Source organism: Macrosteles quadrilineatus, unplaced genomic scaffold, assembly GCF_028750875.1.
Source record: "Macrosteles quadrilineatus isolate MER2022 unplaced genomic scaffold, UCM_ALF_1.0 Scaffold_1__1_contigs__length_201487025, whole genome shotgun sequence".
In the NCBI taxonomy this organism is placed as follows: domain Eukaryota; kingdom Metazoa; phylum Arthropoda; class Insecta; order Hemiptera; family Cicadellidae; genus Macrosteles; species Macrosteles quadrilineatus.
Window position 1 is genome coordinate 71213909 of NW_026542594.1, and position 25817 is coordinate 71239725.

General features: G+C 33.6%; 2 protein-coding genes and 1 non-coding gene across 7 annotated transcripts in view; all 3 read right to left on the reverse strand.

Moving 5' to 3' along the window:
* The window catches only part of LOC128983558 (UV-stimulated scaffold protein A-like), a 157174-nt gene that overhangs the window by 49271 nt on the left and 82086 nt on the right, over nucleotides 1-25817 (reverse strand). For all 5 annotated transcript variants that reach the window (XM_054402873.1, XM_054402872.1, XM_054402874.1 and 2 more), the window contains one exon: nucleotides 17030-17247. In XM_054402873.1, the coding sequence (XP_054258848.1) occupies nucleotides 17030-17247 (218 nt within the window). The remainder of the gene's footprint in view (nucleotides 1-17029; nucleotides 17248-25817) is intronic.
* LOC128983560 (uncharacterized) lies at nucleotides 726-16772 on the reverse strand. Its single transcript, XM_054402878.1, has 3 exons — nucleotides 16324-16772; nucleotides 15045-15204; nucleotides 726-1384 (listed from the first exon to the last, which is right to left on the reverse strand). Exons 2-3 carry the CDS (start codon nucleotides 15158-15160, stop codon nucleotides 1111-1113), a joined length of 390 nt encoding a protein of 129 aa, XP_054258853.1. The 5' UTR covers nucleotides 15161-15204; nucleotides 16324-16772; the 3' UTR covers nucleotides 726-1110.
* On the reverse strand, nucleotides 5140-5211 carry Trnam-cau (transfer RNA methionine (anticodon CAU)). The gene has a single exon. It is a non-coding gene; the product is annotated as a tRNA-Met (tRNA).

Below are 25817 nucleotides of genomic sequence, written 5' to 3' on the forward strand. Positions count from 1 at the left end.
ATGAGGATAAAATATTAATATGACTATTGCGTACTTTACAAAATATGGTTGATTACCTCACTGCATACAACATTTCCGGTACTTGGTACGAGTTAATATTACTTAAATATCTTACTCCATCTCCTTTTGAAAACTCCTTCGGTTAGTATTCGAATCTTGATGAAGAATTGGCATCTTTTTAGCAAACACAACCAAAATGTGTAAATTTAAATTTGTAAATTGTAAATTTAAGACTCCCGGCTATTCTTAAGGTCCATTTCCTATCCTGCGACTGTTACGCTTCCTGCTATCCTGCTGGAGACGCTTGTCTTATTTCCTATGCCGCGACTCCCACGTCTAGTGTGACTAGTGCAGTTGCACTTTGACCGTCATGGAAGAAGCTTTGGCATCGTACATTTTAATGGAAGAAGAGGAAGAAGAAGAACTATTAACGTGCCTTGTTAAAAACAGTAAGCAACAGCAAACTAACCCATTGTTCATTGCACGACAAAATGAGGGATTCCAAAGAATTCTTATTCAGAGACATCTTTTTCAAGATGAAAGTATGTTTAGGAAGTTTTTTTGTGTCAATATATGTCAGTTTAATTACATTTTATCGTTAATCGGAAGTGATTTAGAAGGAAAACCATGTGGTAAAGTGAAAAAACCCATAAGCCCTGCTGAGAAACTGGGATTGGCACTCAGGTAAGAATGCAGTAATAAAAATTATAATTTCGTTACTTCAGTGTACTTTATTGAAAATAAGTTACATATGTAACACACCAAACTGCCAAATGTAAATTACAAAAAGGTTAATTATGCAAATAGTTTGTTAAATAATGTATATTCATGGTGTTGTTATCGTTTCCAAGTTCTTGGGGTGATAAGGTCCCTGACTATGTGGAGCTTTGAAGATATGGAGGCACAAGTACTGAGTTTGATCGAAGTTCTTCGAGTTCAAGTTGACTGACCATGTTGCAAATCTCCATTTTAGCGCGAATTTGGCGTTAAGTAGACATCTTCTTCACCGCCATGCCCATACTTTGGAAGAATACATCAATAGCATCCTGTGGTTCTTGCCAGGGTTCGTTGGGCTTTGCCAAAATTGTAGTTAGAAGTTTTATTCTATCTTCAGAATTTTTTTTTAAATAATTTCAAGACGTTTTCCCCGGATACTTTTGTTATGGGCTTACGTTTGTTAGACTGATTGTTACTACAGTTTGCAGCTTCTTTTGTCGGTTGTTCTTCTGCTACCTTAGAGGTACTGCCATTGGTGCTGTCAAGTGCGTTACTATTGTCATTCGGCAGGAGCAACTCATCTGCCAACTCTTCAGACTGCTCTTTTCCATATTCTGTGTCAATCTCTTCATCTTGCATTTCAATTTGTGTCATATTTGTTAAAGTCCTAAAAAAAACACATACCAGTATACCGTTAGAAATATGAGGGCCTGAGGATTTATTTCCATATACAGGGTGTCCCGGAACTCTCTACCAATATTTTAGGGCATTGTTCCTGGGTAAGAAACATATCTAAATATCATATTTAAATTGTCCGGAAGTCCTTAGTTACTCAGATAGCCGCCATTTTGTTTTTTTCACTTATTAATTTTTTTCTGAAAATTGGTTAAACATACGAAGTTGAAACTTTGCACAAACATTTATGACAACTAGACAAAGCTACAAAAAAATTATGACGATTTTTAAAATTCATAAAATAAAATGGCGGCTGTTTAAAATTTTGTTTCTTAAATTACTCGAAAACCGTTGATGTTACAAAAATTTTACAAGAATAACTTTTTAAAGGCAATTTTATTACAAATCGATCGACACCTTAATCTTTAAGATCGGACGAGTATTAACTGAGATATGGCAGTTTTAGTGATACGTGACTGCCGGATATTAGTTGCAGCGCATGCTGAAAGCGGTCACGTATCACTAAAACTGCCATATCTCAGTTAATACTCGTCCGATCTTAAAGATTAAGGTGTCGATCGATTTGTAATAAAATTGCCTTAACAATGTTATTCTTGTAAAATTTTTGTTAAATCAACGGTTTTCGAGTAATTTAAGAAACAAAATTTTAAACAGCCGCCATTTTGTTTTATGAATTTGAAAAATCGTCATAATTTTTTTGTAGCTTTTTCTAGTTGTCATAAATGTTTGTGCAAAGTTTCAACTTTGTATGTTCAACCAATCTTCAGAAAAAAATTAATAAGTGAAAAAAACAAAATGGCGGCTATCTGAGTAAATAAGGACTTCCGGACAATTTAAATATGATATTTAGATATGTTTCTTACCCAGGAACAATGCCCTAAAATATTGGTAGAGAGTTCCGGGACACCCTGTATAAAACATTATCAAGTGAGTAGTTTTATATGTTTTTGAAATATAAGTATTATAATTCAGCTGCATATAACTATATATTTTCAGAAAAATTTGTTTTAAGACACATGTTTAAGATACATTTAAATAAAGAATCATTTTACACACAACCTTAACATTTAAATTTCAATGATTTTGTAGTTTTTGCGAAATATATGATACAATTACAAAAGGGCCAAAATATTCCTGCCACTTGTTGGTCAATTGGCCACCAGTGTTCTAGGGTTAAAACTATTTTGACAATACGATCGATTTGTATAAGGAGCGGGAAGGGCCTAAATTTGTGCTTGCGCTGATAACAGTGATACAGCGGTAGCAGGCGCCATGCGGCATCCTACAAAGGCACCAGTGCAGGCAGACGTCGCCGGCGCGGCGCCGTGTTGACAAGGTCACTGACTGCACCCTTCCACACCGGGTTTAAGCTGTAGTAGCATTTTTAGAATTTTGCTATACATAACCTTTAGATGCAACATTAATGTGCAATGTCCAAACATGCAATATTACTGGCCTTTTTTATGCTCAAAGAAAAATATTTTTGCTACAGTTGACTGAGTGATTGTAGCATTTTTTCTAAAACAATTTTCATTCCAGCTTTTACCCCACTTCCACATAAGTATTAATATCGTCAATTCCTTGCCATAAAATATTTAACTAAGATATAACATATGATTATTAACATAAATGTCACACGTACTACCTTTTTGTAGACCCTATGTACACAAAAATATATGTGTTATAATTGATAATAAGTCAAAAAGTAATTATTTGGAAATTATGTGAAATTATTTGGAACAATTAACAAGCAACCATAATTGGTATGAAATCCCCTTGGAACACGTGTACCGATTCAAAATGAATGATCGATTGAAAAATTCAAATCAAACAGAAAACGCGCGAAGGCAAGGACCAACAACGGCCAATCACGTGAGCGCGGAGGAACACCAATTTGCTGACTTGTGTGGACGTCTTTTTCTAACGGTCACTTGGGATTATGCTCTGAGCCGCGATGTACGGAAATCTTTAAATTCTCCTTTTCAATTCGCGAAACTCGCTTTTGGTAGTCGTAACGTGTATTTTGTCAAAGAATCAATTGTTCGATTTCCGGAGTGCATTGATATTTAAACCGTGAAACAACATTTGCTAAAATACGAATTGATTAAGTAAACGAGTCTTTAAGTTCGACGTCGACCGGCAAAATTCGTCAGATTTGACCATTTTCGTAGAGCATACCCCAAGTACAGTGTCGTAATTATATGTTTATGTGTCGTCAAAATTGTCTTCTGTGTATGTAAGTAAATGTTTTGTGTAAATTGTATTTATATCATTAGGAGTAGCCAATCTGTCCACATTCATATTTATTTTGTTTAATCATGTTTCTTGCAGGTTTCATGTACTAGTGTGTAATTTCAGTCACATTGCTTTAAAATCATTGTCGTTTACTTATTTTAAAATATATACTGTGATACATTTATAGGTATTATTATATTAATAGTTTGGGTAAATCTTTATACCAGTTAAATTTCATATTGTAATTTTGTACTTAACTTCAATTTATATCGTTAGGATATCAGCTGTCTGTTACGTAAAACAGTTACAATTTGTTCTTGCTTAAATATTTGGGTTTGAAATCATTTCAAAAATACATAAAGAGATCTCTGAGAGTAATTGATTGGGTACAAATTCAGGTTTCAATCAGAGCATTGTCCCGGTTGAAGGTTAGGTTTCAATAAAGGCTATAAAGGTAGGCTTCCATTAACGCCATAAAAAAGTCACATTATTAAATTAAATTAAACAAACGACTCAGTAGTCGTTTTGGTCCAGTTTGCCACTGAGCAACAAAGTGTGCTGTACACTGAACTACGAATAGCCCCTTTGCATATAAGATCAACTGGCCAGTTGTAGACAATACATTAATTTGGGAAGCCTAATAGCCTAAATCAGATTAAATAAATTAAACCTAGGTTCCCGAGGCTCTGCTGTCAAATCTCAGGAAAGAAAGTCAAAAAGGCCACAATCAATACTCTCTCATATTAAATTGAAGTGTAATTAGCAGGAACTTGAATATTATTAATTATAGCTGAAACTTGAATATTATTAATTAGCCTATAGCAGAAACTTGAATATAATATTGATTATTTGTAATATTTGTAATATTTGAAGTGACAATACACATAGCTTATTCTTTCAACAATTTTATTAATTCTCTTGTGTTAATCTTGTCAAGGTAATCGGCTTAACCGAACAATTACAATAAAGTATAATATCAGTAAATAGTCAATCAATACATAATTTATTACATATTGGTTCAATCAGTGTTTGGCATTATCGTTTCAGTAATACAGAGTCATAGCCATGTTTTAACAGAATTTCAACAAAAAGTGTATTTTGCATTCAGAGTGATTGGTATTTTTTTATTACATCTTAAGAAGTGTTATATTTAAGATCATTGAAGGTACTTTCAGGAGGACATATCAGACCTCTCACGGTCCATAAATCGGACTTCTGGGATATTTAATTACAGGGCCCACACTTAACATCTTTATTTCCACTGCGCAGCTCTGTGATTGTAACGTCCTCAGTAGTCTGATTAAATAAATTAAATTTCATTTTCAAACCCCACCAGGGGGCAACTTTTTATAATACTCACACCTGTATGGAATAGCCAAATTGTATTACATAAAGGTGTGAGGTGATTTTGGTTGATGGAATGATCAGTTAAGTAAAGAAGATATATTTTTAATATAGTAAAGAACATTTATTTTTCTTTACAAAAAGTGGTAGCAGAGCGTGGTTACGATCCACGGACCTCTGGGTTATGGGCCCAGCACGCTTCCACTGCGCCACTCTGCTACCACTTTTTGTAAAGAAAAATAAGAATTCCCGGGCGGAAACACCACACTTTTTGTAAAGAAAAATAAAAAGAATATTTCCTATATTCTTTTTGTAAAGAAAAATAAATGTTCTTTACTATATTAAAAATATATCTTCTTTACTTAACTGATCATTCCATCAACCAAAATCACCTCACACCTTTATGTAATACAATTTGGCTATTCCATACAGGTGTGAGTATTATAAAAAGTTGCCCCCTGGTGGGGTTTGAAAATGAAATTTAATTTATTTAATCAGACTACTGAGGACGTTACAATCACAGAGCTGCGCAGTGGAAATAAAGATGTTAAGTGTGGGCCCTGTAATTAAATATCCCAGAAGTCCGATTTATGGACCGTGAGAGGTCTGATATGTCCTCCTGAAAGTACCTTCAATGATCTTAAATATAACACTTCTTAAGATGTAATAAAAAAATACCAATCACTCTGAATGCAAAATACACTTTTTGTTGAAATTCTGTTAAAACATGGCTATGACTCTGTATTACTGAAACGATAATGCCAAACACTGATTGAACCAATATGTAATAAATTATGTATTGATTGACTATTTACTGATATTATACTTTATTGTAATTGTTCGGTTAAGCCGATTACCTTGACAAGATTAACACAGGAGAATTAATAAAATTGTTGAAAGAATAAGCTATGTGTATTGTCACTTCAAATATTACAAATATTACAAATAATCAATATTATATTCAAGTTTCTGCTATAGGCTAATTAATAATATTCAAGTTTCAGCTATAATTAATAATATTCAAGTTCCTGCTAATTACACTACAATTTAATATGAGAGAGTATTGATTGTGGCCTTTTTGACTTTCTTTCCTGAGATTTGACAGCAGAGCCTCGGGAACCTAGGTTTAATTTATTTAATCTGATTTAGGCTATTAGGCTTCCCAAATTAATGTATTGTCTACAACTGGCCAGTTGATCTTATATGCAAAGGGGCTATTCGTAGTTCAGTGTACAGCACACTTTGTTGCTCAGTGGCAAACTGGACCAAAACGACTACTGAGTCGTTTGTTTAATTTAATTTAATAATGTGACTTTTTTATGGCGTTAATGGAAGCCTACCTTTATAGCCTTTATTGAAACCTAACCTTCAACCGGGACAATGCTCTGATTAAAACCTGAATTTGTACCCAATCAATTACTCTCAGAGATCTCTTTATGTATTTTTGAAATTATTTCAAACCCAAATATTTAAGCAAGAACAAATTGTAACTGTTTTACGTGACAGACAGCTGATATCCTAATGATATAAATTGAAGTTAAGTACAAAATTACAATATGAAATTTAACTGGTATAAAGATTTACCCAAACTATTAATATAATAATACCTATAAATGTATCACAGTATATATTTTAAAATAAGTAAACGACAATGATTTTAAAGCAATGTGACTGAAATTACACACTAGTACATGAAACCTGCAAGAAACATGATTAAACAAAATAAATATGAATGTGGACAGATTGGCTACTCCTAATGATATAAATACAATTTACACAAAACATTTACTTACATACACAGAAGACAATTTTGACGACACATAAACATATAATTACGACACTGTACTTGGGGTATGCTCTACGAAAATGGTCAAATCTGACGAATTTTGCCGGTCGACGTCGAACTTAAAGACTCGTTTACTTAATCAATTCGTATTTTAGCAAATGTTGTTTCACGGTTTAAATATCAATGCACTCCGGAAATCGAACAATTGATTCTTTGACAAAATACACGTTACGACTACCAAAAGCGAGTTTCGCGAATTGAAAAGGAGAATTTAAAGATTTCCGTACATCGCGGCTCAGAGCATAATCCCAAGTGACCGTTAGAAAAAGACGTCCACACAAGTCAGCAAATTGGTGTTCCTCCGCGCTCACGTGATTGGCCGTTGTTGGTCCTTGCCTTCGCGCGTTTTCTGTTTGATTTGAATTTTTCAATCGATCATTCATTTTGAATCGGTACATGATGCCCCCTTGCCAAAAAAATTGGCCCGAGCGACCACAAGGTCCGCAAGAACACTTCGTCCAACCCGGGACAATTTTCAAACCGGCGGCGCGACGCGACGCTTGTGACGGCGGAGAGACGTTTACACAACAGTTTCACATTTACACAGTTACAATTTACATACATTTAAACACGAAACAATTTCTTCACATTAACATTTTTTTTTTATTAAATGATACTCATATAAATATTCAATATTAATATTTTCAAAGTGTGAAAAACATGCTAGGAAAAATTTTATTTTAAAACCATTTTTCATTTTTTTTTCCTTTTTTTTCTATTTTTTTTTGCTTAACATTTATTTTCTTTTTTTTTTCATTTTTCCATTTTTTTCATTTTGATTTTTTTTTTTTTCATTTTCCATTTTTTCATTTCATTTGTTTGCCTTATTTCTATTTTGTACTGAGGGCGAGAGCGATTTGAGATGGGAGAGCTGACAATACCTGACACCAAAGCGTCTCACAAATTACCACCTACATCTACTCCACACGAGTGGTGAAAAACGCGCACGCTTTATCACACTGTAGAATAACCTAGCACTCAATGAAGCAGACAGCAGCAGTTCATTCATGGCAGGGTTGGTACTGATTTTGGAAAATGAAATTCCCTGACTTTTCCAGGTTTTCCAGACTGATATTATACTTTTTCCAGGTATACCGTAAGACGATATCGAATAGTCAGAATCAAGAATTATTAGAAAAAATTTAAGCCTAAATAGTTTACTCATAAAACCAATAAGAAAAGAATTAGCCCAGGCAAAATACGACAAATTACCCTTAAACCTGGGCAAAATTGCTTCACAAGCGATTGAAGTGGTATTCAACACAGAAAATAATGCTTTATAACATATCCAAAATCCTCCAAAATCTGATCATAGGAAATTACTAAAAAATAAAATTTAAAATGGCGGCAAAATTTCAAATTTTTGTGATATTTGTTTTAAGACTTTTGGCGGTATGGGATAACGGAAAGCACATATACATAAATAAAACATCAGATTGGATGTTGAAATATCAAATAAATACAAGAATAGACTTTTTTTAAACGAAAAGGACATATTTGTATGTACATTTTAGTTTCCATCGTTACTAAAAAAGAACTAAATTTAATAAGTTTTCTTGGACAAACTATTTATTTGAACTATTATCCTTTTGTTTCAATGTTCTTACATTCATTGATCTGGCACTACCCTCAAGAAGCAGAAAAAGACATTTCGTTATGTTTACACCCACAGTTGCGCAATGGAAAAAAAATGTAACAATAATTATTCTAGGGTTGGCGGTATATCAGATACTGTTCGGTAGTACGAGTTTTCCACCAAGAAGGACATTATTTTCAGACGTTTGAACAAATATGTGAAAAAATAACTATTATAGGAAACAGTAAACATGAATACTATAGTATGAAACAGTAAACATATCAAAACAGGCAATGCAAAAAGACTATGAGACAAAAAGTCGTACCCCCATACATTTCTTATGGACGTTTCGTAATTTGAAAATTTTTTAAGATAACTTTTCTTATATCTCCAGTTGTAAAAAAGTTATATATCCTCTGTAATAAAAGGGTTTACATTTGAGCTATTGATCATTAAAATCGGATGATTTAGAAACGAGCTACAAACCCTATTACAATATTAAATTTAACTTTTTAGATATAAGTTTTTATTAAAAGATGTATGTCTCGGGTTGTTAATATGCCACCAAGTTCATTCTGGTCTCAAATTACTCAGTGAATCTTTGGCTTTAATTTTATTAACCATTTAATAAAATCTGATGAATTTTAACTGGGTCATGAATCTTTATTTTAACAGTAATTATTTGTTATTCAAAATTTGTCTTTAGTTTTAGACATATATCCCCAATTCAAAATAACTCCCAAAAATCTTTACAGTCTTAAATAAATAGTAACATTATTGACTTTTGTTTTAGCTATGGATTACTTATTGGGAGTTATTAGAATTGGGGATAAATGCCCTAAACTAAAGACAAATTTTGTAAAAGAAATAATTTACTGTTAAATAAAGATTCATGACTCATTTTAAATTTGTCAGATTTTATTAAGTGATACATAAAATTAAAGCCAAACATCCACTGAGTAATTTGAGACGAGAAAGAACTTGGTGATATATTAGCAACCCGAGATATACATCTTTTAATAAAAACTTATTTCTAAAAATTTAAATTTAATATTGTGTTAGGGTTTGCAGCTCGTCTATAACACGCCCGATTTTAATGATCAATAGCTCAAATGAAAACACTTTTATTACTGAATATTTTAAGGTTAGAACAAACTGCAAGCGTTAGTAAAAACTGGAGATATAAGAACAATTATCTAAAAAAAAATTTCAAACTACGTAACGTCCATAAGAAATAGATGAGGGAGAATTTTTGTTTGAACATGATCTTCAAAACGAAAAAAAAATATTTAAAAACGGATTTTAGCATTGAAATCATCATGAAAATCTAATTTATAATGATGTGTCACAACACTACCATTACGTTTAAAAATTATATTTATATCCAATATGGCAGATCCAAGATGGCGGCCAAAATGCGTTCCCTATCAAAATAAAGGACTAACCACCCAATAAATATCGGTGGTAATCTCAAGTAAATATCTCAAAAATATGCATAAAAATGCATGTGATATATCGTCATTTGAGGGGGTTTCCTGTAGACCGACTTTTGGCAACTTTTAGTACGTGTCACTCTGCACACCCAACACTATACCAAGTAAAACCATACAATGTTTTCTTGCATTGTTTCAAGGCCATATCCCATATTTATCAACTATTGGTGTTTTAAAATAAATAGCTCTTAAGAAAAATAGCCGCCATTTTAAAATTTATTTTTAGACACTTTCCCATGGTCGGATTTTGGATGTGTTGTAAAGTAACATTTGTTGAGTCGAACGCCACTTCAATGGCTTATGAAGCAATTTTGCCCAGGTCAAATCATAATTTTACTAGACTAAATTAAACATCTGGAATCTGGAAAAGTAAGAGTACCAACTAACTTACCCTCACACTTTATGTTCTACATGGCCTTGACTTGACACTGGCAGATAGACGATACGGTGCTTCTGATACTGATATATATCGATATTTTGCTTACGATATCATCGGTTTATATCGAAAGAAACATGTGATATTGGAAAAATAACTACCATGCTTGTACCGGAGACAAAAAGTAGTACCAAACTAAACTATTAAATGTTTCAACTAACAGGATAGGCCTAAATATTTTTTTATAAACTCCTACAAGTGCAGTTTTTTTTAGTTTATTAAAGGTTGAATCAGTATTGGTATAAATTCAATGAGGAATTGTATTCAGTATCGTATTGAAATTGAAACGATGAATGTAGGCCTATCCTTCCGCGCATCACGGTACTAACTAGCTCGGTGCGTTCAATTAAAGCCAGTAATCAGAGGGTGATGATAGAATGTCTGTCGATGTTCGATGTTTTTTATATCGATGGTAGGTTCACGATGTTTTTGTTACATCGATGTTTTCGTCAAACTTTGATGTTTTTGACCAAGTATTGAGAGACATAGATGCAAAATGTAGCATATCTGTAAAAAATGTAGTCTTTCAAGAGAAATTCCAGATTTTTTCAAAAATTCCCTGACTTTTCCCTGACTTTTCCAGACCAACAAAATTCCCTGACTTTTCCAGGTTTTCCAGGTTTTCCCTGACCGTACCAACCCTGCATGGTTCACTATCGGCGATCAGCTGTTGGCGATGGAGTGGGGCGGGTGGGGTGGGAAGTAGGTCATCGACTCGTAGCGAGATGTGGCGCATCAGCTGTTTGAAACCTGTACTTGATAGGTGTACGTTGTCTGGCTTCCCATTTCGATACTTCTTGTTGTATAATGATAGATTCATTGGTGCAAATGGTGGGAATAGTTTATGGAATTTTATTGATTGAATGGATGGGGGATTATTTAAAGACTGGATAAAAATATTTAAGGATTTGATTTTGGGTTGAATATGGGGAGTATGTAAAGTGGGAGGGAGAGTGGTAATGTAGATGGTTTTGTTGTGGGATTTCAGTAAACGGATAATTGTCTTTATATTGATTTTAGTTTTCTCTGGGGCAATGGATTTGAAAATGTCATTAATTCCAATGAAAATTATGCATGTGGGTTTTAGCACTGACACTTGGTTTCTGATAGCGCACTTGAGATCTTGAGTAGTCCATCCGCCGTGAGCAACACTGTGTTCAATCGACCATTGTTGTGTAGTTGATTGTTGTCCGCCGCCCACACTGACCAGCCTGACCCCCTGCGAGTCTCCCAAAACACTCACAGCGACGGGTGACATTTCCCTTCACACTGTACACTGTTGGGGAAAAATGGTTTGGTGTTACCGTCTTAAAATTAACAATATTGTGTTTAAAAAAAAACGAGTCGGTACACCCTCAAACAAACGTAGGCATTAACAACAATGGTTTTTTTTCCTAATCTCTCGAATAGTACTTTTTTATCTGACATACATGAACTACTTTCGCAATGGATGGGTCCCGATTCAGACGGATTTTTACATTTACCTGATTTAATACTTTAATTACAGTATACGGTCCATCCCAAGTATGAGTTAGCTTATGACTGATTTTATTTGCTTTGTTACTAGGCGTATATTTTTTGTATAATATCAGATCACCTTCAGTATATGGAGACGGTTTTCTATTTTTATTGTATCTCTCCTTTATCTTTTGATGAGCTTTCTTAGAGTGTTCTAATATTTTACTCACTCTATCCTCGGCTGTTTCAGTCGAGCATTCATCGCCAAGGTCCCAGTGTAGTTTGAGTGAATGGTTTAACTCTCTACCAAGGAATGCATAAGCTGGAGTCACACCTGTTGTTTCGTGTAACGCAGAGTTCAATCCCATACAAAGGAAAGGTATATTTTCGTCCCATTTCTTTTGGGTTTGAGAATGATAGATTTTGAGTATCATTTTGAGATTTCTATTTAATCTCTCGGATTGATTTGAATTAGGCCTAGCCACTGAGGTAGTTATGTGTTTCACCCCTAAACCAAATAAAAAACTCCTAAACATTTCGGACTTGAAAATGGATGCATTGTCCGATACAATGGTTTCTGGCAACCCGTGTTGTGAAAAAATCTTATCCTTTAATGCACTGATTATTGTCTTGGAATCTGCTTTTCTCATTGGAATAACCCAGCTGAACTTAGAGAATGAATCAATACATACGAAAGCATAAGCATTTCCTGAAACAGATCTTACTAGTGGGCCAAACATATCGATGTGGAGTCGTTCAAAACATTTCTGGGGTGGTTTTGAGTTCATCAAACCTATCTGTAAATTCTGGGCTGGTTTCGAGAGTTGACATAGTTCACATGAACGTACGTAATTTTTTACGTCGTTAAAAACTCCATCCCATGTAAAATGCTTTATTAGGCGTGCTGTAGTCTTTTTTATGCCCCAATGAGAGTGAATGGATATGTCGTGGAAATATTTCATTATCATAACACGCATTGAACTAGGTACCACAATCTTTGGGGAACATTTGATGTTTCTCTGAAATCTTAGAATGCCCTTTTTTATACAATAAAAAGGTACAGTTATCCCATTCTCCAGATCAGTGATGATTTTACCTAGGGTTTCATCCTCCCTCTGCTTATCACTGAGTGATTCGAACGTTTCTGGAAAATGTTGTAAAAAACAAACTTGATCAGGTTTTGGAGTATTGTTTTGTTTTATAGCTTCATCAGGTTCGAACCCGGCGCCTCCACCAATCATGTACCGATTCAAAATGAATGATCGATTGAAAAATTCAAATCAAACAGAAAACGCGCGAAGGCAAGGACCAACAACGGCCAATCACGTGAGCGCGGAGGAACACCAATTTGCTGACTTGTGTGGACGTCTTTTTCTAACGGTCACTTGGGATTATGCTCTGAGCCGCGATGTACGGAAATCTTTAAATTCTCCTTTTCAATTCGCGAAACTCGCTTTTGGTAGTCGTAACGTGTATTTTGTCAAAGAATCAATTGTTCGATTTCCGGAGTGCATTGATATTTAAACCGTGAAACAACATTTGCTAAAATACGAATTGATTAAGTAAACGAGTCTTTAAGTTCGACGTCGACCGGCAAAATTCGTCAGATTTGACCATTTTCGTAGAGCATACCCCAAGTACAGTGTCGTAATTATATGTTTATGTGTCGTCAAAATTGTCTTCTGTGTATGTAAGTAAATGTTTTGTGTAAATTGTATTTATATCATTAGGAGTAGCCAATCTGTCCACATTCATATTTATTTTGTTTAATCATGTTTCTTGCAGGTTTCATGTACTAGTGTGTAATTTCAGTCACATTGCTTTAAAATCATTGTCGTTTACTTATTTTAAAATATATACTGTGATACATTTATAGGTATTATTATATTAATAGTTTGGGTAAATCTTTATACCAGTTAAATTTCATATTGTAATTTTGTACTTAACTTCAATTTATATCGTTAGGATATCAGCTGTCTGTCACGTAAAACAGTTACAATTTGTTCTTGCTTAAATATTTGGGTTTGAAATAATTTCAAAAATACATAAAGAGATCTCTGAGAGTAATTGATTGGGTACAAATTCAGGTTTTAATCAGAGCATTGTCCCGGTTGAAGGTTAGGTTTCAATAAAGGCTATAAAGGTAGGCTTCCATTAACGCCATAAAAAAGTCACATTATTAAATTAAATTAAACAAACGACTCAGTAGTCGTTTTGGTCCAGTTTGCCACTGAGCAACAAAGTGTGCTGTACACTGAACTACGAATAGCCCCTTTGCATATAAGATCAACTGGCCAGTTGTAGACAATACATTAATTTGGGAAGCCTAATAGCCTAAATCAGATTAAATAAATTAAACCTAGGTTCCCGAGGCTCTGCTGTCAAATCTCAGGAAAGAAAGTCAAAAAGGCCACAATCAATACTCTCTCATATTAAATTGAAGTGTAATTAGCAGGAACTTGAATATTATTAATTATAGCTGAAACTTGAATATTATTAATTAGCCTATAGCAGAAACTTGAATATAATATTGATTATTTGTAATATTTGTAATATTTGAAGTGACAATACACATAGCTTATTCTTTCAACAATTTTATTAATTCTCCTGTGTTAATCTTGTCAAGGTAATCGGCTTAACCGAACAATTACAATAAAGTATAATATCAGTAAATAGTCAATCAATACATAATTTATTACATATTGGTTCAATCAGTGTTTGGCATTATCGTTTCAGTAATACAGAGTCATAGCCATGTTTTAACAGAATTTCAACAAAAAGTGTATTTTGCATTCAGAGTGATTGGTATTTTTTTATTACATCTTAAGAAGTGTTATATTTAAGATCATTGAAGGTACTTTCAGGAGGACATATCAGACCTCTCACGGTCCATAAATCGGACTTCTGGGATATTTAATTACAGGGCCCACACTTAACATCTTTATTTCCACTGCGCAGCTCTGTGATTGTAACGTCCTCAGTAGTCTGATTAAATAAATTAAATTTCATTTTCAAACCCCACCAGGGGGCAACTTTTTATAATACTCACACCTGTATGGAATAGCCAAATTGTATTACATAAAGGTGTGAGGTGATTTTGGTTGATGGAATGATCAGTTAAGTAAAGAAGATATATTTTTAATATAGTAAAGAACATTTATTTTTCTTTACACACGCAAGAATTTTAGTGTCAGTCAATTGTGTTTTATAATTTATTAGTTAATTTATATTATGCCTACTAACTCTCTTTCACAATCTACGTAGTTTAGGAACTCGAGATGTTCTTCCAGATGCCATTTGCGCAGCTTTCTTGACCGAGCAGATCCTGTGGGTAGTTTACTGGCCCTTTTGCGTCTCATATACGTGTCTCTAGTATTCTTCCATCTGTGTTTGCATTCTTCACCTAAAATAATTTTACCATTACAATTTTTTCTGTTTGTTTTCAGATTTCTAGCGACTGGAGAAAGCTACGAATCATTATCTTTTGCATTCAGAATATCACCTAGCTACGTATGTCGGATTATACAGAAAGTACTGAAACTATGTAGTGAGAGACTTCCACCTATTTTCATGCCAGCTGCTACCTCACAAGACCTTCTCAAAATGTCCAAGGAATTCGAACAGAAATGGAATTTTCCTAATTGCATTTTAGCTGTAGATGGAAAACACATTCGAATTGTTTGCCCTAGTAACAGTGGTTCTCAGTTTTTAACTATAAAGACTTTTTCTCCGTGGTGTTTCTCGCTTTTGTCGATGCTAACTATAAGTTTGTAATGGTCGACATTGGCTCATATGGCCGAGAGGGTGACAGTGGTATCATGGAAAAATCTAACTTGGGACAGCTGATTAAAAATGAAGAATTCTATCCTCCACCTAGACAAGTGGGGGAATACCTGCTGCCATATGTTTGTGTAGTAGTGGGAGACGAAGCTTTCAAACTATCAGTAAACCTAATGAAACCTTTTCCCAGGCACGAGGGTCGTGCTGACAACAAGAAAGCCATGTTCAACTATAGGCTGTCTCGAGCAAGGAGGGTGTCAGAGAACTCATTCGCTCTGCTGAGTCAAGTCTTTCGTGTATTTTATACACCAATAGCCGTTAAACCAGCCACTATTGACTGTTTAGTAATGACTGCCTGTTGTATCCATAACATGTTAAGGGATGCCTTTCTCGAGGAGAATGGACAATGTTACTTTGACGTTTCAAACTCAGAACCGTTACCAACACAAAATCTCATTTCTTTTCGTGCTAGTGGCGGCTTTGCAAACGTTCAAGGCTTTGATGTGAGAGATGCATTTTGTAATTACTTCAACAGTGATAATGGATAACCAGACTGGCAAATGAAACAAGTAAACAAAACTGACTTTTAAGGTTGTGAAATAGCAAGTTGTAACTGATTGACTATATCCTATCATAACTTTATTTGACTGAGTTGATAATGTATTAATGTACTAAGTATGTACTAATTTGTACTAATGTACTAAGTTGCTAGTGTAACTAAATAAACAAATATTAAACTTACTTGGTACATCAGTTTCTTTAGAAATCTGTCTCCAGACGTTTTCTCGCACATATGCATCCTTGTATTGGGGGTGTTTGGGGTTAAAACAGATGGGTGTTGACGAACAAGTTCAATTAACCTTGAATCATCCATGATTTTGAAGGCACACACTTGAAACTCAGTATTTAACTATCAAAAACCCCACAATCAAACAACTCAGTATACTATCAATTCGCACCTCAACTCCGTATGTATGAACTATTTCGTTACAGCCACGCGACTGAGCGACTGAACTGCTCACGGAGCAGTCCAGTTGCGACAGCTCGAGCCACGCGGCTCAAGTCGCTTCAGTCGCGCGGCTGTAGACGCTCGATAGGAAACGGTTGCATTTACTTTGCATTAAAGCAGTCAATTTTTTCAGCCGCGCGGCTCGTAACAGTCGCAGGATAGGAAATGGACCTTTATGCATAAGTAAACTGTTTTAGTTTGCTTGTTTATTGATTTATCATGATCAAACTTGGAAAATTAGTTTATTTTATACTAAGTTATTGATATTTTACTAAAAAAACACACTATATTACCCTCCCTGTAAAAGCAAACCTGGGTACCTGTTAAACCTAATTTTTATTTATATACATGTACATTTAATCAAACATCCAATCAGAATTGAAATTTCCAATTGAAATTTGCCAGCATATTTAATAAGGTTTTTCATCAATGATTATACCATTGGTCGGTTATCAAAGAAAATGCTCCATTCCGTAGAACCACAACTGTTGGATGATGTGGTTTTAGGTTTGGGATCAGACAAATCTGGTACTTCCTCAAGTTCGGAGTCAGTAGATACATCATCAGCAGAGGTGAATGCCATGCGACCATACTTAAACAATGCATCGTCTATTTCTCCTTTTAGTTCAATAACATCATTTAGTTCTTCTTTAGTTCCTAGAACAACAAAAGTGTATGTTTTCACCAAAATCCCTTGGTCTGAGATTATGATATCTTATTTGAGGCCAGTGTTAGATACACAAAATGTTGGCCTTAATTTGAAACTATCAGTGACTCCTTAAAATAATTTTACAAATTTATAAACGGTTAAAACATAGGTAATTTGCAAAATGACTGGTCCAACAATTGATAGTTTTATGGGATTTATTTAAAAAGGAGAAAACTCCCAATAGGTACCTATAGGCTGGTCTAACCTAGGCCTAGAGCATAAAATTACCTGATTTGTAATCTAAATACTACAAGAACTAGCAATTCGATTTCAAACTACACAAATCCAAGACTACAGAGAACACATAATACAGTCTATCATGTAAAGGGTGTTGAGTATGCACTGAAAGTGTACCATAGTTTGACTTGTGATTATTGTTTGGTGCATCTTGGAAATCTTGTCCCTGTCCCAACAGGTGCACAGAATGGGGGAGGGAGGAAAGTAGCATGGGGACACTTTCAAAACTAATGCTTACATCTCACGAATTAGACTTCATAAAATCATGCTAATTTAATAGCATTTTATTACACCCATTTGACAAATTATATACGCTTTAAAAAATATTACGTACAAAAATCCCGTATCTGTCATATCCTATATATAATAAGAATAAGAATAAGAAATATTTATTTCCATTGATCTTTAAAAAAGAAATTTGTTATAAATAATTACAAGGTGATTCAGTGTTTAAAGTACAACTAGTGTACACGTTGCTCGATATCGAGCAATTGCAAATAAGTAAAGTAGTTATCTAAAACCAAATAATAATCATCATAATTTCCGATGAGTTTAATAGACTCATAGATTACGTACCTAACAGTTCCATATAATCAACATTTCTTGTAAATATGTTATAATTTTTCAAAAGCTTTATAAATTAAAATAGTAAATATTAAATTTCAACAAAATCAGTAAATGTACCCAATGTGTTTAATTGATTTGAAAAATAAATAACATCAATTAAATTATACAAATGATCAAAATGTAAACAATTATGTTCTTCATAAGGATAACATGGAAACTTCAACAGCCACTGGGGCAGAGCCCAAGCGACTTTTTCAAAAATGTAAGGCCAGTTTGCAAATCTACGCGACTCGCTCTTTCCAATGAGACGTCAATGGATAAAATCAGTCAAGAAATGGAGGAGGAGTTTAACCGACAAAGTTTCATGTAGCGTATTAATTATATAGATATATCTAAATTTAAATAGCCACGTACATGAAAATAAAAGCTTTATTTCAATTTACTCTTCAAAATCTAATATTTATTTCACAACTTAAATAATCATCAATCTTGTAAAAGGGATTTTTAACAATCCAGTCATACAGTTTATTTTTTAAAATATTGTAAGAAACTGATTTTGCTTCTTCAGGCAGCTTATTAAAAAATTTTATACAATTTAACTTATGTGAATGTTTGGTTTTAGCCAATCTGTGCTGCAATATATCTATTTTATCCCTACCTCTTGTATAGTGGTTGTGTACGTCTTTTCTGAAAGAGAATTGATCTAAGTTTGACTTTGTATATATTAGAATTTGGAATATATAAAGATTTACTATGGTTGGTATCCTGAAATTAATGAAAAGAGGTTTACAGTGTGTAGCTGAGCATTCTCAAGCAATGCTTCGAACCGCCTTTTTTTGGAGTATAAGGATGTCATTAATATGTGGAGAGTAGCCCCACAAAATAAGACCATATAGTAAGTGTGATTGAAAGAGTCCAAAATATGTCAATCTTAAATATTATTGACTAACAAAATCCTTAAGTTTCCATAGCAAGCACCTCACTCTTGAAATTTTGTTACAAACAGATTGTGTATGTGTGATGACCAATTTAATTTTGAATCCAAATTAAATCCTAATAGTTTAACTGATTCAAATTTTAACTCTGTTTTGAGACTGATTGTAATATATTGTGATTTGTCAGAATTACAAGATAGTCTGTTTGCAGAAAACCAATCATATGCTCTCAGTTCAGCCTCTTGACTAATTAAGCGCAGGGTTGTTAAATTAGAATGGTTAGCGAGTAAAGTTGTATCATCCGCATACATAACAGATTGTGTATTTATATTTATAGGGAGATCATTAATGTAGATGTTAAAGAAAAAGGGCTCTAGTACAGAGCCCTGAGGAACACTGGTTTTAACTTTCTCAGTTTTAGAACATTTATTTTTAATCGATACAAATTGAAGTCTATTACATAAATACGAAGAAATTAGAAGCATGGTATCATTAGCGATGCCATAAAAACGTAGTTTGTTAGTTAAGATATCAAAAGGTACCGTGTCAAAAGCTTTACTTAAATCACATAAAACTAATGACACAGATTCTTTCCTTTCTAAAGCTTCAAGAGAATGGTCAACTAAAGTGAGAATTGCTGAGGTTGTGGATTTACCTCGACGAAAGCCGAATTGGGAGTTGGACAATAGGTTATTTGTTTCAAAGTAATTATTTAATTGATTATACATTACTGCTTCAAATATTTTGGATAAAATAGGAACAATTGAAATAGGCTGATAGTTTTGAACCAGGTTTTTATCACCTTTTTTGAATATTGGGATTACTTTAGATATTTTGAGGGATGGAGAAAAATATCCCTCCCTCATACAGGTATTTAATACAAAAGCTAGAGGATAGCTAATCAAACCTATAGTCTTTTTCAAAATATTATTAGAAATCCAATAATAATCCATTGATTTAGAATTTGTTAATTTTGCAACAGCTTTAATTATATCCGACGATGAGACCTCTGACCAAGAAAATGTTCTATTTGTTGAGTTGTTCCGTAAAAAATCTTCTGCTTTGTAAGGGCTTTGTGGTATTACTTTACTTAATTCTTTTATTGAATCTAAAAAATATGAATTAATTTCATCTGGGTCAAGTATGGCATCTTGACTATGAGTTGGTGAATGCTCATCTTTAATTACCGCCCAGGCAGCACGACATGGGTTGGAAGCATTACTGATGAAGTGCTCAACCGCGTCCTTTTTGGCAAGAGTCATTTTATTTCTATAGAATTTTTTATGGTTCATATAAACATTATAAGCTGCCTGAGTTAGCTCGGAACCTGTAGATCTTAGGTTTTTATAGACAGTAAAGTACTTAAGCATATCATTCTTAAAATTATTCCAAGCTCAGGAGTATACCATTTTATAAGCTTATTATTTTTAGTATTTTTAAATTGCCTGTCCGTTACTTTGACCAATGGGGAACAATTGTGCCATAAATTTACATATCTTTAAAAAAAAAACTATCAAACAAAAGTTCAACACTAATTTTGTTATGTTTATAATCATCTATCGTTTCCCACCTTTCCTCTCTTAAATAAGAAATAAATGAGTTTAAATTTTGGTCATTTTGCTTCCTGATAAATACACTTGAGGCTTTGTAATCAAGGCTATTTTTACTTGTATTTGATGTAACCATTTCAAATAAGAGTGGAGTGTGATCTGCAAAACAGTTTTCATCACACTCCACACGATATAGGTTTTCATTAAAGTTAACAATAACATTATCGATACAGGCATTACCTCTAGTAGGCTGAAAATTTGTGATAAAAAGATTAAGAGATCTGAGTTTATTGCTGAATTTTACAAACTTTAAATCATTATCAGATGGCCTGGCCATTTCAATATTAAAATCACCTGCCACTATTATTTTGGATCTATTTTTTAATATCTTTCTGATTGCCTCTTCAAACTGTTCAAAAAATGTATTGATGTCCCCATTTGGAGATCTGTAAATACTTAAGGTTAATATATTTTCATCTATTAACTTAATACAACAAAGCTCAAAGTCAACTTCAGAGTAAAACTGAGATACATCTATAATGGAGAATTTTATACCATCCCTGACATAAATCAAAACCCCCCCCCCCCCATTATTTTTTGAAGCTCTACAAATTACATTAGTATAAAATTTTTCGGTACATATAAATCAATTTGTTCTTGCCAGTGCTCAGAAACACAAATTAAATTAATATTATTTTTTTCACTAACAGATTCAAGGTACAACTCTTTGTTTCTTAAACATTGAACATTGACTTGCATCAATCTAAAAAAAACCCTGCTCATATTAGGATAACCACTCAAATCAACACTTTGCATTTTTTCATGCACTTCACTAGGGGAAGAGGCTTGGTTGGGTATTTTGGATGAGTGGGGTGTTTGGATGGAATGATCAATTGGAGAGGACTGTGTGAGTAATGTACATTCAGGTTGCTGAGGTGCTTGGTAGAAATCAGTACTATTCGGAGTGGACGTTACGGTGGGATGGTGTGCCAGGCTTTTGGAGGATAATGACTGATGAAGGAGTTCTAAAGGCTGGATCTGTTTAAGGTATGAAGGATATATTGAAGTAGATGGATGTTGTGGTAGTTGTGAAACAGTAGGATATGATGAGGATTGCAATTGTTGGAGTCTTGGAGGACAATTAGAGGAGGTCGATGAAGAAGACAGCCGCAGTTGGTGCTCAGTGGGAAGATCTTGCTGAGTAATAATATAATAATATGAGTAAAGTTTAAATACTTGTTACTTCGATCTGGGAATTGGCACATATAAACACGTTTATACTTACGATATAAAGATATAACTAAGTTCTGTATCAAAAAATAAGTTCTAGGCCAGTGGTATAGCCAGGAAAAATCTATTTTCGCCATAATATGAGTACAAACTTTTGAAAATTTAACATGGGTCTTATGGGATAACATTCCTCCATTCTTTTTTATTTGTTTACTTTTTAAGACTTACAGTTTTGTAGTGTACTTAAAACAAAGAGAAAGAAAACTACTTTAATCCTGTTCATTCATAGAGTAAACGGTTTTATGCATAAGAGGTTAACATTATAATTCTAATCTTCCCAGGGTAATATGGAATAAGTGTTTCTAATCCATTAAAAGCCAACTTATTCTGAATCTTCAGCTTTAATCTATAATATTAAAACGAAACAGTGTTTTTTTATTTCACGATTCTGAATCAACCACTCGACGGATTTTCATGATTTTTGTGTTGAAAGAAAGATAATTTTGATAACTAGGGAATGTCGAAGCCATAATTTTAGTTTAGGGTCCCAGTTTTTTTAGAAATTAAGTTTTAATTTTTAAAAAGTCTAGTAGCCGACGCTAAGATTCTAAACTAGCTTTTGGCATAAAATAATTTGCTTCACATAACAGCTGTAAACATTCAGCTTTTGTGTCACAAATTCAGCATTCGGATAAAAATGTAAAGACATACTTAGGGTTGACTTATTTATACTATGTGTAATGCTAATCATTGATACGTTCAATTCTTCTGTAAGAGGATGACAGATTAATTAAATATACATAGTGAAATACTAGGATGTTCAAATTATTTTTTAAAGCAATCTTTGTAATCTTCGATTTGTTTTAGAGCAATATAATTTGTTTTAACTAACAGCTGGTTAAATATAAACTATGGAACTATGAGGTTATTTTATTTACTCTTATTTTGTCATTGATTACAGGAAATAAGTAAGATTAGTAGAGATAATTAGACCACAGTTTTAACCAAAATTAATTAAACCACAGTACAAATCGAGGCTCTGTACACGAGACTTAATAAAAAAGGATAAATGCAAATTCTTTTACTGCTCCACTTTTCAAGGAAAGATTAGAAAAATAACAATGTTTAATGTTTTAATTCTTAATGGTAGCTTTTTGTTTACAATTAATGTTTGTCTGCTGTAACTTTGTTTGGATTAGGCCCGGAAATATTGATGTCATAAAAAGAAGATTAAGAATAATCAGGAATCACGATTTTAAATTACCACCACAACCTCAGCCGGGTTTTATAATACAAAGATAAACAGATGGATGACATAGATTGAACACAACGTCAACATTGACCTAGGATACTGCAATTAGACAAACCATCCTTTTATGAAATCGTGTTCAGTTGTGGTTACGTTTAGGGGCGCCTATATCAGCACCTCCAAACGTGAAAATATCACTTTTATTTCATCAATGAATATATTGTAGTTTAAATTAACTAATATAGGAAATTACGATGTAAATTCAATGAGGGTGGGTAATTATCAAGGATAGAACTGATAATAGTATGTATAATAAACACTGACAATTACGTCATTAGCTTTACTAGCGTGTTTACTTTTTATATTCCTGCTACATGTGACCAGTTCTTTTTTTCAAATGAATGTTATTTGAACCAAACAGCCATTTCAAAACAAACTGTTATTGTTTTTACTTTTCTTTGTTTACACTTATTTATTCAGCAATTAATGCAGTAAAATTGATATAAAGGATAGGTTGACGATTAGTTTTGATGTTAGGACACCAAAGTTAAATTATGTGTACTGTGACTTTTATTGGATATTATCGTTTTATTTTAGGTCGTTTCTATTCAGACCTACTGGGAATTGTGTATAGTAGTTGTATTTTGGTGATAATAATTATGGAAGAGGCAGGTATGCTATGGAAGGTGGTATCGTTGACTAGGTCTATACACTTCTCAATTGACTATTATTCTCTCTACCGTAGGCTACTAATAATCAGTGTGCGTCGCGTCTGTGCGAATCGGCTGCAAATCTCACTTCAACGCTTTTCACATCGTAAAAATTGCAGAATTGCTGTTTTATTGTAAAATTATCGGATTTAAAATGCATATCGTATAGGCCTATGATGGAATAAAAACATATTTGGTCACTCAACATTTGTTTACAAGATGATTTTTCACATTAAAACTGCAAGAAACTTTGCCTTTGTTTGTGTAAACTAGCTGATCTGAATTCTACACGGTTTTAACTGACTACTGAATTCCCGTACGTAGGACGGGCTAACACCTCGTCTATATATTAATTTGAAACTGTTTTTCTTTGTGACAGCTATTTTGAGAGAACGGCTGGGCGTAGAAACTCGGTAGAGGTGTCTAAAGAAAGGTCCTGGTCTGTAGATGAGCCATCAAAAGAGAACCATGGAGAATTCCCTCGGGGCTCTGCCCCAGTGGCCTTTAAATTCCCATCCCATGTTATTCTTATGGAGGAAAACGAGGTTTTTGTCACAGCTAATTTGAGAGAACGGCTGGGCGTAGAAACTTGGTAGGGGTGTCTAAAGAAAGGTATTGGTATGTAGGTGAGCCCTCAAAAGAGAAACGATGTAAATTTCCTTGGGGCTCTGCCCCAGAGGCCTTTAAAGTTCACTCTGCAATTTTGTTTACATTTCGACCATATGGATAATTTTACACTACTTTTAATGAACCAGCTGTTAATATTAAAATTGTATTCAAAGGTCTACTGAAACTGTCAAAATTAAATGTTTACATTATTATTTATGATTTTAAATGGATTCTCCACTGCATGGCGCAAGTTTTTTATAGTTTCAACAAAATGACGAATTTATGATACGTTTAAAATGTTTTGTTCAAAAATCTATGCTTTATTGCTCTTAGAAAATTTTAAATTATGAAATAAGTGTGACTTATCAATTTCAAAGGAACATATAACTATTCCTTATCGGATTAGCTTATACATATTGTAAGGTTGGCACTTGCCTTTTTTTCCTACTTTCAATCACCATTTATTTTTAAATTCAAGAAAGAACACCTGAGATTCATTTATTGGTATAACAGTTTTTGATAATCGGGTTGAAAATTGTGTCATAGATGAGTACGTTGAGGATGAGAGCTGTGTTCAAGTTTTGGAATAGACTAACTACGGAGTCTATGGTTTTGGTAAAGTAGGTAAACTAATGTCAATTCAGGTATTTAAAAAAAATTTGTACACAGTTTTTACTTTGATGTACACATGTAGCTAGGTTGAACAACGCATCTAAACCTCACTACATACAAAACATTCGGAAACACAACAGTGTCATCACATCTCATCGCATTTGCATAATTTGTTACCAATGCTGGACTAGGTTATGGATTTGGTTCCGCAAATGTTTTAACGTCGAGTTTATTGATCCACGACTGGGGCAAGGCTTGCTGTAATACCCGTCCTTTACACATGTAGTTAATAATTTCTATGTTAAACTTTTAAATTCCACTATCACGACATTAATTTATTGGGCCATTTTTTTAAAATAGTTTGTAATAAAATTAACTTTTTGGTAAAAAAAACCGGTCTATTTAAAATTATGTCGGTGTTTACACTCATTACCCTTTCGTAGTCCTTAATTAGCTTTAAGTTCATGATTTAATTTAATGGAAGGCTTCCGACCCACGCGGGTTTACACACGTTCAAGCTGTGACATGAGTACAGGTGTGTTCTTAATAACAATAATAAAACTAATAGGCCTAGTAAAAAAAACGCTATTAAAGAATCTACAAGAGTCGTGGAACTCACAAATTACAGTACTCAGTTTCGCCTTGCCGTTAGATTCAATGCGGTTGGTAACGATACATAGTTATTGGCTAAAGTTATTTAATTATTGTATTCTTGCTATTGTTTCTTATTCTATAATTATTCATGAGGGTGTCGGGGGAAGATTTGATTACGCCATCAAACTCATGCATTTACATATAAAATATTCCCCAATATACATT

Bases quoted from the DNA above. Each gene is read 5' to 3' on its own strand.
- LOC128983560 (XM_054402878.1), bottom strand. From the start codon at position 15,160: ATGAGACGCAAAAGGGCCAGTAAACTACCCACAGGATCTGCTCGGTCA. The intron at 1,385-15,044 runs GTTAGTAGGCAT...TGTTTTTTTTAG, and splicing joins TACGTAGATTGTGAAAGAGA to GACTTTAACAAATATGACAC.